Here is a 21,061-nt window from a genome sequence, read left to right as displayed (position 1 = left end):
TGACCTCTCTCATTCCACTCGCAACTTTCAAAAAACTAATACACCCCATGACTCAACATCACTGCACTTGCTTTTAAATTGCTTTTAAGTTGTTCACTGCTGTCATATTTTTGTATTGTATTGTTCTGTCTCTAGGTTTCTCTGTATGTCCTCTCTGTTTCTTGTTTTGTCTTTTATTTATTGTCATGCCACCTGTGTTGCCTCCTCGCCCAGGTCGTTATTGCAAATGAGAATTGGTTCTCAATTAACTCACCTGGTTAAATAAAGGTTAAATAAATAAAATAAATAAAGTGTTATAAACTGAAGTCATCGAGAATCCGCTTGAGGCTGGCTGCAGAAACACACAAAACCACATAGACACCAATTCAAAAAGCCGATATTTACAGCATTAATAGACATGTTTACAGCCTGGTACAAAAAACAGATTAGGTCTGAATGGCTAGTTTAGGTCTGAATGGCACCCCTGTACAGTGTACACACTGTACAGGGGTGAATTATTTTCTAATGCGACGGTTCAGAAGATGTTAAGATTACGAGTTTTTGCCCAAATAAGGACATTACTGACTTGACTCCCAGACAGGAACACATAGCTGTTGGCTAGGAGGCTCAAACTCTGCTTCTTTACGTCACACTCTGCCTGGTTGAGTTCCGCATTTCCAATATGGCTGCCGCCGTCAATTGGCTTCAAAACAGCGCTCAGGTACAGATGGGTGACGTCACGGATACTATGTCCATTATTTATACAGTCTATGGTGCCATGCTGACATGCTCATTAATATGCACTGTCCCTTTAGATAAATAAATAATTAAACTTAATTAAAAATACCTCAAAATACACCAAGGATAAAAGTGTTGAAAAAAATCTGATAATGACTGAAGCTAAGGCTGTAAAAGTTGTGAGATATTACTAACTCAGACTGTAACTTGAGCTGGTTGGGAGGATGTAACCACTGTGTTGCACCAGTAAGGATGCAGGGATACTTGGCTGTTATCTTCAGTAGGTTTAGAGTAAACAGCAGCAGCAATGACAGGATGCATTAAGCCTCACTAGTACTGGCAAATGCTAACAGAATACCTAATGACTGAGTTAACCGACGAATGGCTGATTAACAGTTCATTTGGCTTCCAAATGACGTAGCTTAAAGTGACATTAGCATTAGTAAAGGAGATCTTTCTCAACAATGCTCATTGATATATAGAAATATGTTCAGAATACAGTTATACATGCAGGCTAATTAGTATTAAACCCTCATTAGTGTTAGAAGGCGGCGAGTGGACTTTATACTACTCGGCCTGGTAGTCTGTTAAGACTGAACATGTCACAACAACAATATAAACTTAAGGCTCATTTACATATATCAACAACCATGCTACATGATTCTGAATGCACACTTGGATGGTTTATAGATGACAGCTATTTATAATTTAGGGACACATCTGCCTGCACCATATCAAGACACAGCAGTTAGCAAGTTGGGGTGTTTGTGGGCAGAACAACAACAACAACAACAAGGGCATTGAAGGGCTGAGACCTACCACAAGAAACACCGAAGCCCTTCATAACAATGAGACTGTTCCAAATGAAACCGAGGTTTTGAATTTCCTTGTGAAAGTACTGTGAGAGAGAGTTTACTGTTTTGATGTTGAGAGGAAGCAAGGTCCAAAGTTTTGGAGCATGAAAACAAAAGGCCCTCTGGCCGGTACTTGTTTGGGACACATGAGGAACATTTAGAATAGAGCCACAACAGGACCTAAGTGATCTGTCTGGAACACAAAATGAAAGAAGATCTCTGATGTATGAAGGAGAAAGGTTTGTAAAGCTTTAAGAACAAGCAGCAGAACTTTGAAATCAGTTGTGAAGGAAACAAGTAGCTACTCTAAAGTTCAAAGTGTTTGTTTCAATCTGCTTTTTAAAACTACAGAGCATTAAAAGCAGTTATTTTATGCTTTTGTGTCGTCTAAATATTTGGACTTTTACAGGTTTATAGATATTGAACCTTTAATGACACATTTTTTTTCAATTTTCGGCCAAACAGTTACTAAGAAGACCACATTTTATATCACGACACAACAAAACTCAGTTTTTGATTAGTCACTGCTTTCCTAAACATTCCCTCTCTGACATTTACTCAAAGAGTCTGCATTGTCAGCCAAGTACCTCCTCGTGTCTAAGCTCACTCTTATACCCTCCATGTTTACACTATTTCTTCCTCACTTTACGTAGTACAACCGTAATGTTTGCATAAGTATCGTGGACGTGTGTGTAGGCGTTTGAGTGTGTCTACTCAATTTCGATGACTGTGTCCACTTCTCCAGTCCTTCAAGCGCGCTAAAACAGTTGGTAGACCATGTTGACTGCATCACTTGAGATGATGCATCAACAGTAGCGTGTTTCTTTGTGTAACAAGGACACTTGTTCAGGTTTTGGCAGATTTGCCAGACTCTGATCTAACCAGATAAAAGCAGGAAAAAAATGGGAAATGAAGGAGCGATGAAGAGGCAGAGCGTGGGTGTGTAGAGGAGGTTATTGAAGTAACCAACACTACTGTTGATGACGGAAGGAGGGTATCACAGGAGTAGTATTAGCGGAGTCGTGTTGGGAATGCTGTGAAGATGAAGTTGAGGCTGTATTAAGGAGAGGAAGGATGGAATTGGTACAGAGTGATTTCTGCCTCCCAGAAAAAGTGCAGATGTTTCCAACATGGATAGTGAGGAGGGAACTGGGTAAAGGAGAAATGCCTGGTGTCTAGAAAACAGACCCATAACACGTCAGTACTTGAGTAAAACCTCATAAAGACAAAGAGCCTTTGGCTAAATAGAAATGTGTCATAATACAGTTGAACAAATGTTAATATTGAGTAATAGTCTGTCATTGTCACCAAACAGAATGGCCGTGGATCCTCCGTCTCACGACTTTAACTGAGGCTGATTTTGCCCGGAGCAGCAGCATGGGAGACAAGATGACATATCAAAATGAATGTAACTCAGGGGTGTCTGTATCAAAGTGGATCTCAACACAGGAGTGTCAAGGCTGCTCCCAGCAGGCTGCATGATATCAGTCGCTGTCATTCATCCAGGATATGATACGTAAGCTCTCTCGTGTTTCATGGCTCGATGGCTCACGTTCAGGTACTCTGTAATTGCCACTATAGCTTACCAGGATATTACAAATACAACCTCACACAGGAATAAACAGATGATGTACCTTCAAATAGATGTATTTCTTAACACAACAGGTATTTTTATTCATCATTGGCCCGGGACCTCCTATCTTTTTAGTCTTCATTTCCATGGTACTGCATTCTCCAACAAACACACTTGATTTGGTAAAATTGGATTGCAACAGTTCTCTCTTGCAAACTGTGTTTCCTTACTGAAAAGAAAACTGATGGAGAGGTTACTCAGTGCAACAACTTTTCAAACGACTTTCTCCTGAAGACTGCATTGTCATAAAGACCCCACAAAACCATTATGTTGAGCTTGTTTGCTTCTTTTTGGCTCTAAAATTTGCAATAAGTGTGGAGATTAACAACACAGGTGAAAACCAGCTTCTAGCTTTTTTAGTATTCAGCGGCATTAGACAAGCAATATCCCACAGCATTGGTAGTCATAAACAGATTGTCAAGTGAAATGAACTGCACTTTTTGTGACTTCTGTTTGTGAGTTGTTTCTGCTGATATTGCTGAAATAGGGAATCATCTTGCAAATTGAGGAAATTGTTTGCTTTCACTAAAATTTCCCTCCCTGTTGTCTCTGTCTGCAGTGGCAAAGGGTGGGTGCAAAAACTGTTTATACACACACAGATAAACACAGATCTTGCAATTGTAGCGTTCCAGCTCATACACACGCACATACACACACACATCCCCCCCCCCCCACACACACACACGCACATGCACAACCTAATACACCACATGGATAATACAAATAATTTATTCTAAGATTCATCAGAATTCCCTCTTGAATAATTCAGCAACAATTCACAAAACCCATTTACTGGAAAACATATGGTTCCCTGCTCTCTTCAGCCTGCTAAATAACTGACGACTCTCCTCTATCATGCCACTTCAGAAAAACATCAATATGTGTAACCTTTTGTGACATATCTCTTGATTTTCAAGAGACGGGGCTGTCAGTTCACTCTTACAAAGTTGCATGTTATGGAGCTGTAATTTGCTGTAAGGCGACATCAGAATTTTCTAGTTAGTGTTAATTTTCAGCTGTGACAGGCGTTGGCTATAATTCCTGTTGAGCTATGTCATAAGTTTTTTTTTAGTGCAATACAACATCAGCTGCCATGATAGAGATTACAGTGTGGGGTGGTGAATTGTGTAAATCTCTGAAAAGTCTCACCTTCAGGCTCCAGCCATGCTGATCAAACATATTTTAATCATGACAAAATCATGTATATTGACCAGGGATGAAGCGACTCATTTCCTTGTGAACTGAAATTTCAATTCAAACTACCTGACTGGTCTACAGATAAGAAAACAGTCATAATTTAACACTTTTTTACAAAAAACATGGCTAAACACGAAATCAAAGCCTGTTTTCGAAACCGCCTACTATACTAGCAGTATATACTGATTTGGCCAAAATTCAGTATGTAGTAAGTAGTATGTGATATGCAGTATGACAAAACTCACTGGATGTTGTACTGATTCGGGAATATTCACAGTATGCATTGGACCAGTCTGCCTTGCGTACTGTTTCCCAAAATGCACAGCGCTCGGCCCCCTTTTTTTCTCTTCTTTTTTTGACAGGGGAACTCAGTTTATAGATTCTGTGAAAATTATTAAATTCCATATAAACCACTTCTTAACTGCTAAAGAAGCAGTTTCGCTATCAGCTTAGCCGTTGTTTACTTTCGCATTCTGAAACCGGAAATCCAGTGACATCTGGCCCAGCGTACTGCAACACCGATCGAACAGAACAGTCATACTACATACTAAATTCAAACGCAGTATGTAGTAGGCAGTAACTACTACATTAGTAGGTAGTATGTAGCAGGCCGTTTCGAAAACAGCCAAAGAGTCTGTTAAGGGGAAACCATGTCAAATTGTGGCTAACGTTAACAGAGCTAACACCACCAGGTCTTACAGCCAAATTTCACCAGATCTGTGTCCAGGCCCTCTCCGATCTGTCATGGCCCCGGAATTGCTAGGTTTCAATTTTAGTCAGTGTGTTGACTTCCACTGGATCTATTCTGATGCGTTCTGGCTGCGTCTCTGATCTGGCACGCCAGAGTCCACCAGAATCAGATACACAATACTTCTATTTTTGCCGTATTCCGAAGCACGACGCATCAATCTCAACAAAGCATATCTAGCGGGACAGGAAGTCAGGCACCAAAACAACACAAAATATTTGGTTGATTTTCAGAATAAAAAACTCCAAGTTATTGCCAGAACTTATTTCACTTAACTGCAACAACAAACATTCATAATGAGCAGAGCCAGGCCGTGAGGCAAGGCAAGACAAGGCAAGTTTATTTAAAAAGCACTTTTCATACAAAGAGCAATTCAAAGTACTTTACAGAGTTAAAAACAAAACAAAAAACAGAACAGTAACAATCAACAAAAACATACTGCAAACACTTAAGACTTTTAAATTTTATATGCGGCCAGTTATGTTTGATCCAATCTCTCTCTCTGTTTTTATATAACTTCATATATATATAGTAAATAGTGTTGGGTCTTATTATTTATTTGAATTAGGAGGATTATTCTAAATGATCAACCCCTTTCGCTGCTCTGGAGTCCGTAACTTGTAGAGTCTTACTCTCCCGCTGGACACAGAACCACAACTGATGTTGTCCCCGAAATGAACCCTTTAATCATTCGATTCATCTCAGAAGTTCTTCCCAAGGATTAAGACTCACAGATTGAATCTTTTCTGGTCAACAGGTCAGAGGTTTTTAGAGGCCAATAAAGACGACATGGATGAAAAGAGGAGTCAGATGATCGTTGATTCTGTAATTCCTGCGGGAAAACCTTTGTCTTGCCTCTCCAGTTGTCCGGCCGTCCTGCTCCCTGCTCCGTTCTGAAAAAACACAGCAGGTGGGTGTTGACTGAATAGCGAGCACCGTGTCTGACCGCAGCGGATCAGAGATGGACCGGACGCGGTTCTGGTGGAAGTCCGATGTTAGTTTGCCTCGTGAGCTAACGTTCACATGCCTGTGCAAGGGATAGATGGTCTACCAGTTTCAATACCATCACTGGTGTCATGTTCTGCTACGACACAAATTTTGAAGTACTGTCATCACAATGTTGTTTTTTGTACACGCTTAGTTTTTTACGAATGATTTGGATCTACTTCCCCTAACACCGATGCAGTCACTGTGCCAGGTAGAAAAAAGTTGTGTAACGAGGTGATTCGTGACCGCCAACAAGGTAGACTGTATTCCAGCCTTTTCCCTGTCTTTTCCCTAACTGAAGGGCACCGCCTCCTCGTGTCAGAGCAGATGTCAGTATTTACAATGAAAGGGAACTGTGGCTCAGTAATCAGGTGAACTTGTCTTTTCTCACCAAGTTTGATGTCCGCAAGATGCAGCGCATACAACTTTATGTCCATTTTATAGGTCAAAATACGGCCAAACCGCACTGCGCTACGAGGTGCCATCTGTTGTCTGTGCTTGTTTATATCTGGGTAGTGGAGCATTATAGGGTTATGGCAATAGTCATTAACCAGAGCTGCATCCCTGGCTAGTGGTGTGTGGTTGCATCACAGCTTAGACAGAGCATATGGTTGGCATTTTGGGCCTACAATAATAAAGATATTCATAAGTCTGATTAGTCATTCTGGTGTCGATGAGCCTGGGTGACAGCGTGTCAATAGGCTGAACGTGCACATCCCTATTGCCTGTCTATTTTTGTGCTTGTGGGAAAAAATGTTATCATACATCAACGTATAACGGAGACTGTTATTGGGTTTCAATACTGATTCATATTAGTATGAGGTACCTTGAGAATAGTCAGATGCCTGATTTTGGCAGGGTTGTTGGATTCATATTTTTAGATCATTTCATCCTTGTCCCTAAAAATATTTATCTACCCAGATTCTCTTAATAAGCTTTTTCAAATATGTTTTTAAGCAGCTCAACAAAGTTGTTTTCAAGAAGCCCTTGATGCTTGAGTTATTATTACACTCTTTGTTCCAATAATGTTTGTAATTTTTCACGACACCTTGATTACCCATTTTAGAAGTCTGTGGCACTTGACAATTATGTGAGATATTTATTTAATTTGGGTATATTTAAACTTGTGTTCAGTCTATGAGGGTTAAAGATTGGAAATATCTGGCTATTTTAGAAATAGGATGAAAGTCAGACTCCATGATTCATGCTCCTGAGTCATGCTTGAACATAAATGTGAGGTTAATGTGGTTTTTGCAATAGTTTAAAAGGGCAAAATAGGTAGCGGTGCATGAATTCTGTTTTCCTGTACACACATACGCAGGTCATAATATTGAGGAGCGGAAACAGAGTTGGAGGCAGGGACAAAACCATAGGCTTCACCAGAGTACAGTTTAAATTTAGATTTTTGGCCCTTTTGCCTTTATATGATAGGACAGCTAAAGAGAGACAGAAAATGTGGAGAGTAGAGAGCTGGGGAAGACTTGCAGGAAATGGTCGATCGGCCAGGAATCGAACCAGCGACCCCTGCAACGAGGACCACTAGGCCACCAGCGCCCCCAGAGTACAGTTAAATCCACTCCCACCCCCAGAATGATTACGTGGTTTGAAGGCGAGCATGCCTTAAAAAGTCCAGGAGCATTTTTGAACATTGCACTTTCTTAATGTAGACACTTCCATTAGTAAAGTCACATTTAACCCTGATTTCTGTTCATGTTACAGCACAGTTTGAAAAACCTGTGCTCCACAGAGCAGTAATAAGACAAACACACATCACTTAGTCGTTGATTTCCTGGAAACAGAACACCAGGGGTGAAACAGTCAAATAGAGAAGTAGACATTATGTCTTATCATGTTTTCATTACTTTTAGATGCCATGCTTTGGATTAGTTTGTGATCTGAGGAATGAAAAGTGTCAAGCTTCAGAGAAATATCTCCAAAGAAGAAAGTTGCCAGTGTTGCAGTTTTCTGAAAAAGAATCTATCAAAGCCGATGCTGTGCTGTCAAAGTAGGGATTTCTCTTTCAGCGAGCATACGTCACCAAGACCAATGCTGGTGCTTAGATTTGCCCCACTCAACGCATCAGTGTTAAGAACTAACCCATGGCTCTGCTGTAAATCATTTTCTCCCTAGTCTTCCTGCAAATTTCTTATGTTATGATTGAACTTGTGGACTGACTAATTCTGATATTGGTGTTTATTTTACTTCATCAGGAAGTGGCATTTATTGTAAGACTTCATATTTTATGCCAAACAAATGTTTGAATCCATATCAAACCCCATGTACAATTACTCCAATATTGACCTCTCCTCTGTTCTGTTTACCATTTTCTAAAAACACAAGCTGAATCATAATCCATTATTTTGCCTTGATAGCTTTACTTTATCGTCTGAGCTTCTATGGAGAACACAGCTGATGGCTCTCGGAGCACTTTCCTCTACCTTTGTAATGATCTTGTTTCGCTTCTAAAGGAGAGTGCCTTCATTGAAAGAGAAAATGCAATCGGCTCGGGCACAAATAATGTTTTGGCAGTGGTTGTAGTAGGAATATCATTTTCATTTTAAATTGAACATACTCCGAGGCCCCTCTTTGCCCTCCACGTGTGTATTTGGTCCTTGTGATTGTATTATGTGGAAGTGCTTTTGTTTTTGCCTCCACATTAGTGTCAACTGCATGACTCTGACAGTATATGTTTGGTTTACGTGCATAAAATCCCACTGTGCAGAACTCATCAGGATTTATTTCATGTGTTTAACAGACTCACCTCAAATGCCCGTTGTTATAAAGATGACCACTCATCCGGAATAATCTATCTGTGTGTGATTGACCGCCCTGTTTCTCTTCACAGCTGGCGTCGGGCATCTACAGCTTTGCATGTTCCCTGTGGAGCCATCACACGGACTGCTTCCTCCAGCAGATCTGTGCCAGAGATGAGGCCACAGCGCTCAGCTCGCTGGAGAGGACTCTGCTTTCTCTGAAAGGTAGCAACATTTGCAAACACGCAAACGCACACATGCTCACGCAGACAAAACACAGCTGCGTGACACGCAAAGCAGTGCAATTATCTTTTAGAATATCTCAGCCTTATATAGGAAATACCTTACATACTGCAATGTAGGAGAGTTGGATCTGCATCACTTTTCCAGCCTTTAACAAAAAGTCAAACAGACAATTTTCCACTCCACTGGGAATTTTTAATATGCTGTTTACTTTGAAATGAATGACTCTTCTGCACACTATTTTCTCTTTAGTGCTCCGCAAGTTGACAGTCCACGGATTTCAAGAGCCACAACAGAACATGGAAGTCATGGTGAGTTGTTTGCTTTCTGCTATGACTTTCCCATTCAGCCTCTTATATTTCGGAAAGCATATAGTTTTTCCGCTGTGGGTATTTTAGAGTTGAAAAATGGCAACAATCATAGCGTACGAAATGCGGATGGCTGTGAAGATTGAAAGTGCCTTAAGCTCTGTCTTCAACTCAAAAGTGTGGAGAGTTCTGTATGAGCTCTTTCTCCCGCTCTCTGTGAAATAAAAGTCCATCTCCATGAAACTGATAATTCAATTTAATTTAAATCTCTTTGGGGAAAAAGGGAAGTCTTCAACTTCAGTTTGGATTCCCTCATGGCTCAGAGTTAATTGGGTTATTTGCATATTTAGACCCCGTCCTTTGAACTCCAGCTGCATACTCTGACTTTAGCCAGTTTTGTCAGTCAAGGTGGGTGAAATAATAGCAATGCTCAAGGTAGGCAGGTAGGTCATCATGGTAATGAAAGTAAACAAGAACTGGGGAGATTTGGGGTACTTTTTATTCATTTTTTTCGTACAAATAAAAACATACTCTTAAATACAGAGATACTCAGATTGGGGTTTGGCACTGACCAAAAGAGGCAATACACTATCTGTACTTACAGTTCTATCTTCAGCACACTCAAGTCATGTGATGCTGCTGCTTACTATAGTTGAGTGCAAGGAAAGTTCACACAGCCAAGTTTATGATAAAGGCAGATGCTTGGATGCATTTTGAATTGAATTATTTAAAAGGGCTGTCAACTGATGTCAATGCAAATGGAATTAAACCAAGAAAGGATTTCTCATTTGTAACTGAGGCAGAGTAACTGAAAGACTGGAGGGAGAGCAGCCTCGAGATGAATAGGAGGTCTTTCTTATTGAAACACTGAAACATTCAAACAGAAAGAAAAAGTTTAAAAAGATACAGAACATATGAATTTGATTTACAAAATATGATTTGCTTGCATTTTTACATTTTCATGTAATTGGAAATTGAATAGTTTTTATTTACCTGCTTAATAAAATGCATTATCTACGCATTGTGGCAGCATAGTTTGGATCTATTTCATATTTTTATTGTATTTTATTCATATTTACGTATTTATTTTATATTGTTTTAAGTATTTATATTTTCACACTGAGTTGATAATTTCATAAAAAATATATTTTGTTTACTGTACTTTATTCTTCTTCTAACGAGACAGTTTTTAGCTTGCAGGCTGTACAGTGGTTCAAACAGTCACATTAAAATGTAATTTGCCTGAGCTGTCCCTTGTTATTTCAGCTCAGCGAGCAGACATAATGGTCTGGAGTTAATATTTCATGTTTAGATGTATATGCTTTTATTATCTCAGGCCCGCTACTTCTTACTTTAGCTTGTCAATACCATGTATCATTGTATAATTTATTAGATTCTGTATTAACAGCAAAGATGATTCCAAGGGCTGTATCTTCTACTATTTTAAATTAAAGTCGCACTTCTTGGGGATCATTTTGGAGTCAAACTTTTGAATGAGTTGTATTTGCATAACTGTAAAAGCTGCATTCTTTAAAGGATGGAGAAAGAGTAGTGGTAACCTCTAAAGTTCAGAATTTTTGTGGGAACACTTTTAAGACACATTACTATTCCAAGCAGACTGTTTTATGTCTGGGAGACACTTTAAAGATTTAATTTACCGCCCATAACAGCAGGTGGTGTAATCTTGTAAACAAAGCTGATTTTGTGGCTTTCTCTCATCTTCTCTTTGGCTGCTGTTTACACAAAAAAAGCAACATCCTGGAGTCATGCATCCAGCTCCTCACCTATCTCAGATTGATATCATCGTTTTCTGTGTTTTAGTCGTGTCTCTAGCTTTCCTCCCTATATTAGTTTTTGCTGCTGTAGTCTGTTATGTAATTCAAACAGTGTTTAGATTTCAAAATGGATGTGTCTAACTCCAACTTTTATTACCTGGAGCATATAAGCTGACATAAAGTTATTGTTTAGACAAACAAGCAAGGTGAGTCTTTTTAAAGAATAATGCAATGTAATTCAAACTTAGTGTGAAGAATTTATAAGCTATTATGAAACTCTCTCAGTTCAATACTGATGCCCCCATAGGACCTTCAAAAGCAAACATACCATCCGCTTCAATATTGACTTTTACTATATAGTTATTCTTCTTGTCTGTTGTCAGGTGGGATTCCAACAAGGCAAGACACAAAATGCATAATTAATACATAATATGCAAAAGCACTGTTTCTGTAAACAGCTGTGCTCCTTTTTAAGACTCAGATGACTCACGCCCTGAATTCAAACTTTTACAGGGTCACTTTTAAGACCGTAACCCTGGGAGAGACGCATTCGCGGTGGGTTTAGAGAAGACTACTGTTACCAAGCTGTTAAATCAAGTAAATCACAGCTTCTTCTTTTTGAAAAGTACACACACAAATAAAAACAAATTAAAGAAAGAGAAATCAAGTGAATTCTGGACAGACGGAAAACTGACAGAATAAAAACACTGCAGGTAATCTACCAATCAGACACGTTAAGCATTGCAGGCCCTGCTCCCTGAAAGTCCCAGGACCTTTGAAAAGTACTACCCCCCCAAGCAGGGGCTTCTCAGGGGGGAGATTAACTAACACTGAACTAAATTTAGACCCTGGTTCCTCTGGTCGAAACGCACGTAGTTCAGGGGTAAAGTTCCTCCGGTCGAAAAACGCCTTTTGGCTGTTTTCAAAATGTGTGAACTAACAAGTTCACCGAATGATTATTACTTTGGACCTAACTAAACAAATCTTTTGCAGGTTATTAAGGGTTTTCAAAAACTGGTGTTTGTGGTGCAAGTATTACCCAGACATCCGTGCAGACTTGTTATTATCAGTGTTATTTGTGGTTGTCTTCAGTCTAAACAGAAATAACATCACTTTTCCTGAAAATCTTTTACATACAAAGGTCATCAAATTGAGGGGGCGTCATGAGACATCTTCCAGAATGTTTTTTTTTTTTTAAAGTTATCTTAAAAAAGCACATTTTACCCATTATTGTAGAAAAATATTGAGAAAATGGTGGCTAAATTTGAAATAAAACCTTGAATATAGAAAATGTAATTCTTTTTTTGCCTTTCTTTGTTGCCAGATGATTCCTAAGTTTAGGTTTATTGAACAGTTGATTCTAAAAATAATCTTTTTCATACTAGCACAGGAAACACAGCCGCATGTGCATGTAGGTAGGCTAATATTCTGCACACAAGCTAAATGAAGTATTAAGTAATAGTTAATCACTTCGAGGGACAGTGGGGGTTGAGGGTCTTTGGCACCTATATTTTGGGGGTTTTGGGCTGAAAAGTTTGGGAACCCTTGCCTTAGGGTAAGAAAATACTGACTTGAAATTGTCTATTTCCCCTCTGACAGCCAAAGAATATACTCTTCTGTGTTGACAGTGTTTCATAGAGTGTTCAAATACAGCTAACCAAAGATGTCCCCTGCCAGAGCTGTCTGTTATTGGTTGGAGCTAGCTGTTTGAAATCTCCTTTTTATGTCTGGGCCGTAGAGCAAAAGTTGGTGACACTCACATTTATATCTCCAATTATACACCATGCAGTGTTTTTACATGCAACAAGAGCTGTCTGGATAGAGAACTTAAGAATTTTTACAGCACTGCAGGAGAATGGCAGTGGCTTGGAACGCATTGGCACAAAAACTGAACACCATTGTCAGTTTTCAGGCTGCTGCAGTCATGAATTTTAAAAGTTAATCAGCAGTTTAATATCTGTTTATCTCCTTTGCCTTATTGTTTCACAGGCACAACAACAGAGAGCTGAAAGCCATCACAATAGATTGATCAACAGAAACCAGAATCACTGCTTTGCTATTTACATGATATTAACCCCAAACCTCAAACCTGGAGCAAGTCTGTCCTCATGTTTGACTGCGCACAGCTCAAACATGTAATGCATTTAGTTTTACCAACACTCCCACTCCTCTCAGAAGAACTTTTTTCTTCTGTTTACAGTTTTCTCTCTTAACAAACTACTTCTCTCACCACTTGTGACGTGCCCATTTGATGCCCACCTATCTGTCTCCTTTTTCCACCTTTTTTTGAACATCTCAATTCATTTTCCAGACGTTCATTTACTTTCACTTCATCCTTGTGTATTCCTTCCCCAAAGTGCCATCAGCCTCTCTTCTCCTCCTCTTTAGCTGTCAAAGCCCTTTCATCATGACAGATGGAGCTAAAAATGTCTGTTTTGCACTCCTCTTTGCATTAGTCGTGTCTAATTTTTTGCATGCTCTGTTTAAGTATTTTTCCTCCCTCCACTTCTCCCACCTTTTCTTCACAGAATTTATCTCAATCCCACCAGTAGATTAACAAATACCTGTGATGAACTTTGCTCTCCATCATCTCCCACCTCTGTCTTCTCTGCTCTGCATGCAACCCCCTCTTTCTCCACTAACTCTGTTAGCTGCAATAGTTTGTGGCGCGGCTGTGTTGGCTGGATGTGTGATTAATGACACTGCTGTTGATCTCATGGCTGAACATTAATGCAGAACTAAACAGATAGCATCTCCATCGATCATCTAATTTCCAATGCTAAGTCCCGTCTACACCAGGCTACAGAAAATTGATTCTCTTTCATACTGTGTAGTTGGCACTTTTATTTAGAAGCCCAAGTACAGAAGCAAGTGTGCCCATACACACACACACACACACACACACACACACACACACACACACACACACACACACACACACACACACACACACACACACACACACACACACACACACACACACACACACACACACACACTCTTAAGTTATTCCCTTGTTAATATATCTGCTTCTGGGCAATACAGATGAAGCAATCATGAGGGATTCAACTGCAGAAATGTCAAAGAGATTAAACTTTATCTCACCCTCTCTTCATCTCCTCCTTTTCAGGGTTTCCTGAATGCTGTGTTTGAAAGGCTAAAACAGTTCTTGGAATGCTGTGAGTACTCGTCTCTTTCTCTGTCCTCAATCTCTGATCCGAGGCTTCTCCCTTCAGTAAACAAACTCAGCTACCGGTGCTTCATCTGATGCATGCAGAGGGCACCTACTTAAAAGTCAAAGATAATTCTGATGAAGTCTTGGTCTCATATTCACACAGAATAATCTAGGTGTCCAAATTAAAAAGGTTCAAGCTGAGTCATCCTCTCTTATTCATCCCTATTAAGAGTTTATCTTCTAAATCATTGAAAATCAGACCTTTTTAGTTCAATGTGTGCCCTCTTTACTTCATTTGAAGTTTGAAGTCTGGCATAAGGAGTATGTCATGGGGGTGCAGGTTAGAGACACCATGTGCTGTGTCTTGAGAAATACTTCATGGTGACCTCATCCTGCACTTGGAAGTGTGAACAAAAAATCCAAGAAACAAAACTGTTCTAAAATTATAGAGTAATCATATCCTTCACTCTGTCTATTCGAACAAAAAGGGGATAAAAAGTACTACAGACCAGTAATTGGACAGGACTGCAAAGAGCGAACAATCTGAAATACATATTCGCAGCCAACACATTTTAATGTGCATAGCTTCAGTGTGATTCATTCACAGCAACAAAATTGACCCTATACAACCTGATCACACACGCCATATCAAATCAATCAACACAAAGTACTTTAGCACGTCACTACAGGTCACCGGCAGGTCGTAAAATCATTTTTTTATCTCATACGCCATTGGCTAGTGACCTCCAAAAATATACTGGCCAAAAATATTTTCACCGGCCAAATAAAGAATGAATGGGTTATGCTTCCGTTTATCCTTCCTTTGTTTGTGGCAAAGGCTGCAGCTCATGGTGTGGTTTGTCAGGTCGTAAGTCAGCCAGGACGGAGTTTTCTCCAGCCTCGTCAATTTTCCAGTTTTCTTTGAAACGTTGTATAGTGACATTACTCTGTTTGGCTGTCTGTTCTTCCTCCTGATCGTCTCCACTCTCTTTGTTTATCCTTTTTGTGTGTTGTGGCTTCACATCGGGAATGTGTTGCCACATCTTCCTCGAAATGCTCTTCCCGCCATGCTTCTTCAAGCAAAGGGAATGAATAGAATTCCAGTAGCTGACGTCACGCCGTTCCCGACGTACCAAAGCACGACACAAGTACAGTGCGCTGCGAGGGTCAAAATAGCCTGACAGTCGGCAGAAATGGGCAAAGTATGAAATCAAAACCTCACATGCAAAACGAAAATTTCCATTGGCCACTGGCGGGTGTGTGTTTTCACTTTACACGCCAAACTAATTTTATTTATTTTTTACCCGCAATTGGCACTTGGCAGCTGTTAATTTTACGCCCTGGCATAACTGGTTCGATGTGAGAGCAGCTTGAGGAGCTACTGGTGTCCAATCATCTCAGATAGATAAAAGCAGAGCAAAATCCTGTCTAAGAGAATCTCCTAAGTTGATGATTACTACTAAATAATTTACACCATAGGCGGTAGTGATTATAGCAGCAACTTTAAAGGTAATGACTTTCCCTCATTCTGTTTCAGGGTGTGTCAGCTGTAAAGCCCAGAGAAGAAATAATGTAAAATAAAGACAGAAATGTCAACATAAATGTTCCTGCAGAAGTCCTGTTCCCTTTGTCTAATGTTACATTGAAGGGAAATTCAGTTTAACGAGAATTAAAATACAGCAGGCTAATGTTTTAGCATGATCATTAACTGAAATGTTCAGTTTGAAGTTAATTCATCCTGTGAGGAGGCTTATAAGATTCAGATGCCCTGGAAGCATAACTGACAGTAGAATCAGACAGACTACTTTTAAAATACTCTTTAAAATCAGTGAAGTCATTTTTAAATCATTATTTTGTGTGAGCTTGTTATTGTCTTTAGTTGATAGCCAGGTAATATGCGGGTGACCTTGCAAAGCAGATGGATTGGCCAGAATCCACATGTCATTCATGTTGCTTCAAGCTGATGCGCTTGTACCTGGTCAGAGATTACCAGACCAATCAGCGTCATTACAGGAGAACAAGGCAGTAGCTATGGGTGCGCTTCAGTTGTGGCATAAGCACAAGAAGTAACCCTACTGTGCTGTACTATTACATATCGCAGGTTTTCCTCAAATAGAGCAGGCCTACACCAAATAGATTGAGGTATTAGTTCACTAGACGAACCAGACTAAAGTCCCTTCTCTTTTTTAGTGTCTCTTCTAAAGTACAAAGTCTGAGTGTTGTGTTGTCACTCATGTCTACCCAAGTATGTAAACTCAGTCTAACAATTCAGTAAATGAGTTTTTTGTCTTGTTCAATGGCTTTGTTCTCCCACCAGTGTTCCCTCTCTTGTCTGTCATGCTGTCACTCCCTTCAAGCATCAGCCTCTCTCTCTAAAGTTCAGTCCTTTAAAAAGTTTGAAAAAAACTACAATAATGCAGGAAAAGTCAAAGAACGTTTCAAGAGATGTCCACCCATTGTCCGTATACTGATTCTAGAGTCTCCCCGAGTTGTCCTTTATTGCGAGAGGGAAGCTGTACTCAAGTTGAAGCACTGGAGTGTTATTAATTGAACAACCATTGATGTTAGGTAGAGCACACTCTGCACTCATAGGGTACTCCCACCAGAGGAGGAACTTTTTTGGCAGCTGGAACTTTGGCACAGCAGATAAACTTGGACTTGTCTAGTCAAATTTGTTGGTTCAATGGGGAAGTTCTTTTGGTGGAAAACCCCATGAGTGAAAGCTCTTTGATTGACAGCAGTGAAAGCTATATTAGCTCTGTTTCCTTGTCAGATCTCACTGTCCATTGGTCCCTTTATTCCCTTCCCTTAGAAGTTTTTCCCAACAATACCGAGCGAGTTAAAGATAACTTTCAGACATGACTCTGTGAGCTGCCTTAACAGCTGATGTTAACAAAAAGTATCATTTAAGATATCAGGCGCTGCTATCAATTCCAATATTTACTCTGCTGATGGCGATGGAGACAGGGTCAGGGTGCTGCTGGTATTTGGGCCTGGCAGATAGGGGAAATGGACAGGCAGCCCACAGCCGGGCTAGAGAGAAATATCAGCTCTGCACAGCCAGATAAGGTCAGCTATATAAACAGGTGTTTTTTGGGAAGTCTTTGTGGACCATTCAGATGTCTGGCCCTTCCTGTCAGATGTTTGTCCTCAGACTGAGGGCACCTATCTATTTCTGTCAGTCACCACGCAGGGAAACTTTTTGCTGGGCTTCATGTCTTTCAGAAAACGTTAACGTCCTTCAGTTTCAGTGTTTTGTCTTATCTACCCCTGCTTTAATTACTTGTTCAATGTATACCCTTACAGACTTTGACGACTGTGCACTACATCTCCTTACATTACCAGCTGTCATCAGCTGCCAACCAGGAAACAAAGGCACGTGCACAAAGTCAATAAGCACAATGTGCTCTGTTCTAATTACCATAATCCCCAATCAGTACAAAATCTAAAAGAAGCAGCACAAAGCAAACTTTGGCGAGTGCACTTTTTTAATCATTCTAGTGTCACTTTTAATTTGTGGTTGCTGATAGAAAAGACAGGTGTAGTGTATAGGGGGAGAGAGGAAGATGACCCCGGCTGCTCAAAAGTGATTGGAGGATTGCCAGAGAGCGTTACGGTCTGTGCCGATTTCATCAATGAGGATGACAAGGAAGTAAACTACAAGGGGCGTCTTTATAGGCTCCCGCATCATGAGTGGTTTTATGGAGGCAACATTTACATCACAGAGACTGAGTCATTCATGGTCATTTTTTAAGTTCCTTTTATTATGGTGCTTATTAAATACACCAATGCTTGTAATAGGCCCAAGGGACTTTCAAGGCAGCAGAGTGAAGTGGGAATTTGACTTTAAAGAGGAACGTTTCTTCTAGTAAGTTGGGCCAATGGGAACTGATCTCTGCATTTCTATATTAGATCTTATTATTTTCTCAACTTTACTTGTAATCTTGTGCTACTGATTCGTGTCATTAAAACCATTACCACTTTAAAATGATTCCATCACTACATAATTGAGTTGTAAACAACTATCCCAGATTGGATATCATCTGCTGCTTCATGTCACACACAGAATACTTTTAAAAATTGCAATTTATTTTGGAATCTCTTTATCAAATAATGAGTTGTTTGTTATGTGGGATCCCTTGGTGAAACATTGAGGAGGCGGGGGGAAAATTCAGTCCTATGCCAGTGTTTGACTATTCACCCTAAAATACTGTGCTAATTATTACTCAGCACCAATCATATTTCTTTTTCTTTCGAAATAAAGTGTTTCTACAGAGCCAATTACCTCAATAAAGCACAAAGTCTGAATTTAGATATGAGGGCAAGTTTGTATTTTTCAAGGACAATTTTAACATTTGGGAAATTCTGGTATTTGCTCTCTCATCATCACTAAAGATATTATGAATCCAAAAACAATGTTTGAGCTTGTGCGCCTTCAAGGGGGGCGTATACATTGAACATTTTAAATATTAGACTATTATTTGGTCCTGTAAAAACTTCAGATCATACAGGAAGTACTACTTATGTGCTTTCAAAATAAAAGCATGTTTTTGTCAACACAGGAAATAAAGCAACCCAATTATCAGGCAGCAAAGTGTCAAAATAAAAGCATGATAAATGCTCATTCTGAGGGGCAATCTGGGTTACTTGCAAAATATGAGGCTTGAGTATGAAAACTTAGCATAGTAAAAGAGAGGAAATGATGGGAAAAGGAAGCCCAGCTCTATCTAGAATAAATACAAATGCCTTTGGAATAAGAGGAGTAGGTTTTTTTTTTATCAAGAGCAATACATTACAACTTAATAACTCACTTACCTGAATAACTCATATTCCAAGCTCAAAGAAAAACGACCATCTTCTCATTGACAAATTAAATTAATAACCTGTGGGCACCGTCTTTTTTTATTTGTGTTTCAGGTCGACAGGTTGGTCCAGATAGCACATGCAGAGAGAAGCTGGAGAAGACGATCATATTATACACAAAAGTTGTGAGTTGACCTCTTTTATCGTACATCAATATAAAAGTGAAGTTTCATATTTTCAGTACTCATGTAATATTGTTTGTTTCCCAGAGCCCTTTAGCTGTTGAAATATCTAACTCGCTTCTCTCCTTCTTTTTCCCTGTGTTCGTCCTCTCCCCTGCATGTGCTTTTCTTTTCACTCTCCCATGTAGTTGTTAGATTTCCTGGAATCCCACCCATGTGCATTCATACCCCTGATCCAGCGCTCCCTTGAATTTGCTGTCAGCTACGTGTTCACACCTGCAGGGGAGGGAGTCACCTTCGAACGCTTCATTGTTCAATGCATGAACCTGATCAAGCTGATAGTGAAGAACGATGCCTACAAACCTGCCAAGAACATTGAAGGTAAGGCGTTAGCGTCTCTGGGAAAGGAGAGCCAGTGAGGTTGAAATAAAGGATGTATGAAGTGGTAACACAGGGGAGTTGAAAGGGCCATTAGGTGAGTGATGAAAGTTGCAGGCATGTAGGACGAGACAGAAGTTTCAAATGAAAGGAAGGCTTTCTAATCTGAATTCTAGGTCTATTATTTGAAGGCATCAGAAGACTTACCTACTCCTAAAACCTGACTGTGTTTTGAGAGGCACAGAGCTGTAATAACATAAGCCTTATCATACTTTTCCATGGCTCATGTTTACTGCAAGTTGTCACAGGCCTCCAGTGCATCATTAGCTGTGGAGCACAGCACTTGGTCTTTGTTCTGCTAGTGCGGGCTCTAGTGTGCCTTTATGTAAGATCTTTCTAATAAGCAATCTCTGTTTTTTTTCTTTTTTTTTTATAACTCAAGTTTTTATTGACTTTTGAAATATAAAATCCAACAACAAACAATCAAGAAGATACAAAAACAGGCCAGAAACTTTATAGACATTGATAAAAGGATATCAAAATTAGTTACAATAAAGTTCTGAGCATCACTTATACATGACAGCCACAATACATATGATATGTGCTGACAGTCCACTGACATCCTGACAAGTTCTTGTTATCTGCCCACATGTATTGGCTAAAACAGTCCCATTGTTCCTCAGACGTGCCATTTTTCTGCTTTATTTTTCCAAGCATCTTTTCACAAGCAACTATTGCCTTCATTTCTGATGTTCCACATTTTCCTAGAGGGGGGTTAGTGGCTCTTTCCAACATCTCAGATCAACTGAGCATATAATAAAATGCTCCCTATAAACATTTGCTTAACTGTGGCACAATCATTCTGTGCCCAAGGAGAGACATAACTTTGGCAAACTGAGGAGTTGACGGAACATTCCAGTTCAGTTCCAGAACATTCTTCTGTACAGCAATCTTCTAGCCTGGTATCGCCAGACCAATTAATCTCAGGGAATGGGTCTGGATCTGTTCAATTAATTGTCTGTTTCCAGTGGGCATTAGCCGCATGCTGAAGTGCCGCTGGAAGAGCAAAACAGCATGTGAGATAGCAATGGAGCAAATACATCTTTCTTAGTGATGAACACTGCAAGTTAGGGCTGAACGATTTTGGAAAATAATCTAATATTATTTTCCTTAATATTGCGATTGCGATTTTATATATGATTATTTTTTCAAGGTCCTCTTCTCATATATTTTTCAACAAAAACAAGCAATAAATCAATCTGTATTATAATAAACAATATCAGATGTATTATACACAAACTGTTGTTT

At 39.7% G+C, this 21,061-nt stretch overlaps 1 protein-coding gene across 2 annotated transcripts in view; it reads left to right on the top strand.

The window, feature by feature from the left end:
- ipo11 (importin 11) overlaps positions 1–21,061 on the top strand; it is a 166,840-nt gene that overhangs the window by 20,832 nt on the left and 124,947 nt on the right. For both annotated transcript variants that reach the window (XM_034691771.1, XM_034691773.1), the window contains exons 6-10: positions 8,982–9,114; positions 9,385–9,443; positions 14,346–14,394; positions 19,308–19,378; positions 19,564–19,756. In XM_034691771.1, the coding sequence (XP_034547662.1) occupies positions 8,982–9,114; positions 9,385–9,443; positions 14,346–14,394; positions 19,308–19,378; positions 19,564–19,756 (505 nt within the window). The remainder of the gene's footprint in view (positions 1–8,981; positions 9,115–9,384; positions 9,444–14,345; positions 14,395–19,307; positions 19,379–19,563; positions 19,757–21,061) is intronic.

The sequence above is a fragment of the Notolabrus celidotus genome, chromosome 9, assembly GCF_009762535.1.
Source record: "Notolabrus celidotus isolate fNotCel1 chromosome 9, fNotCel1.pri, whole genome shotgun sequence".
Lineage (NCBI taxonomy): Eukaryota > Metazoa > Chordata > Actinopteri > Labriformes > Labridae > Notolabrus > Notolabrus celidotus.
This window is presented reverse-complemented; position numbering and strand designations above follow the sequence as displayed.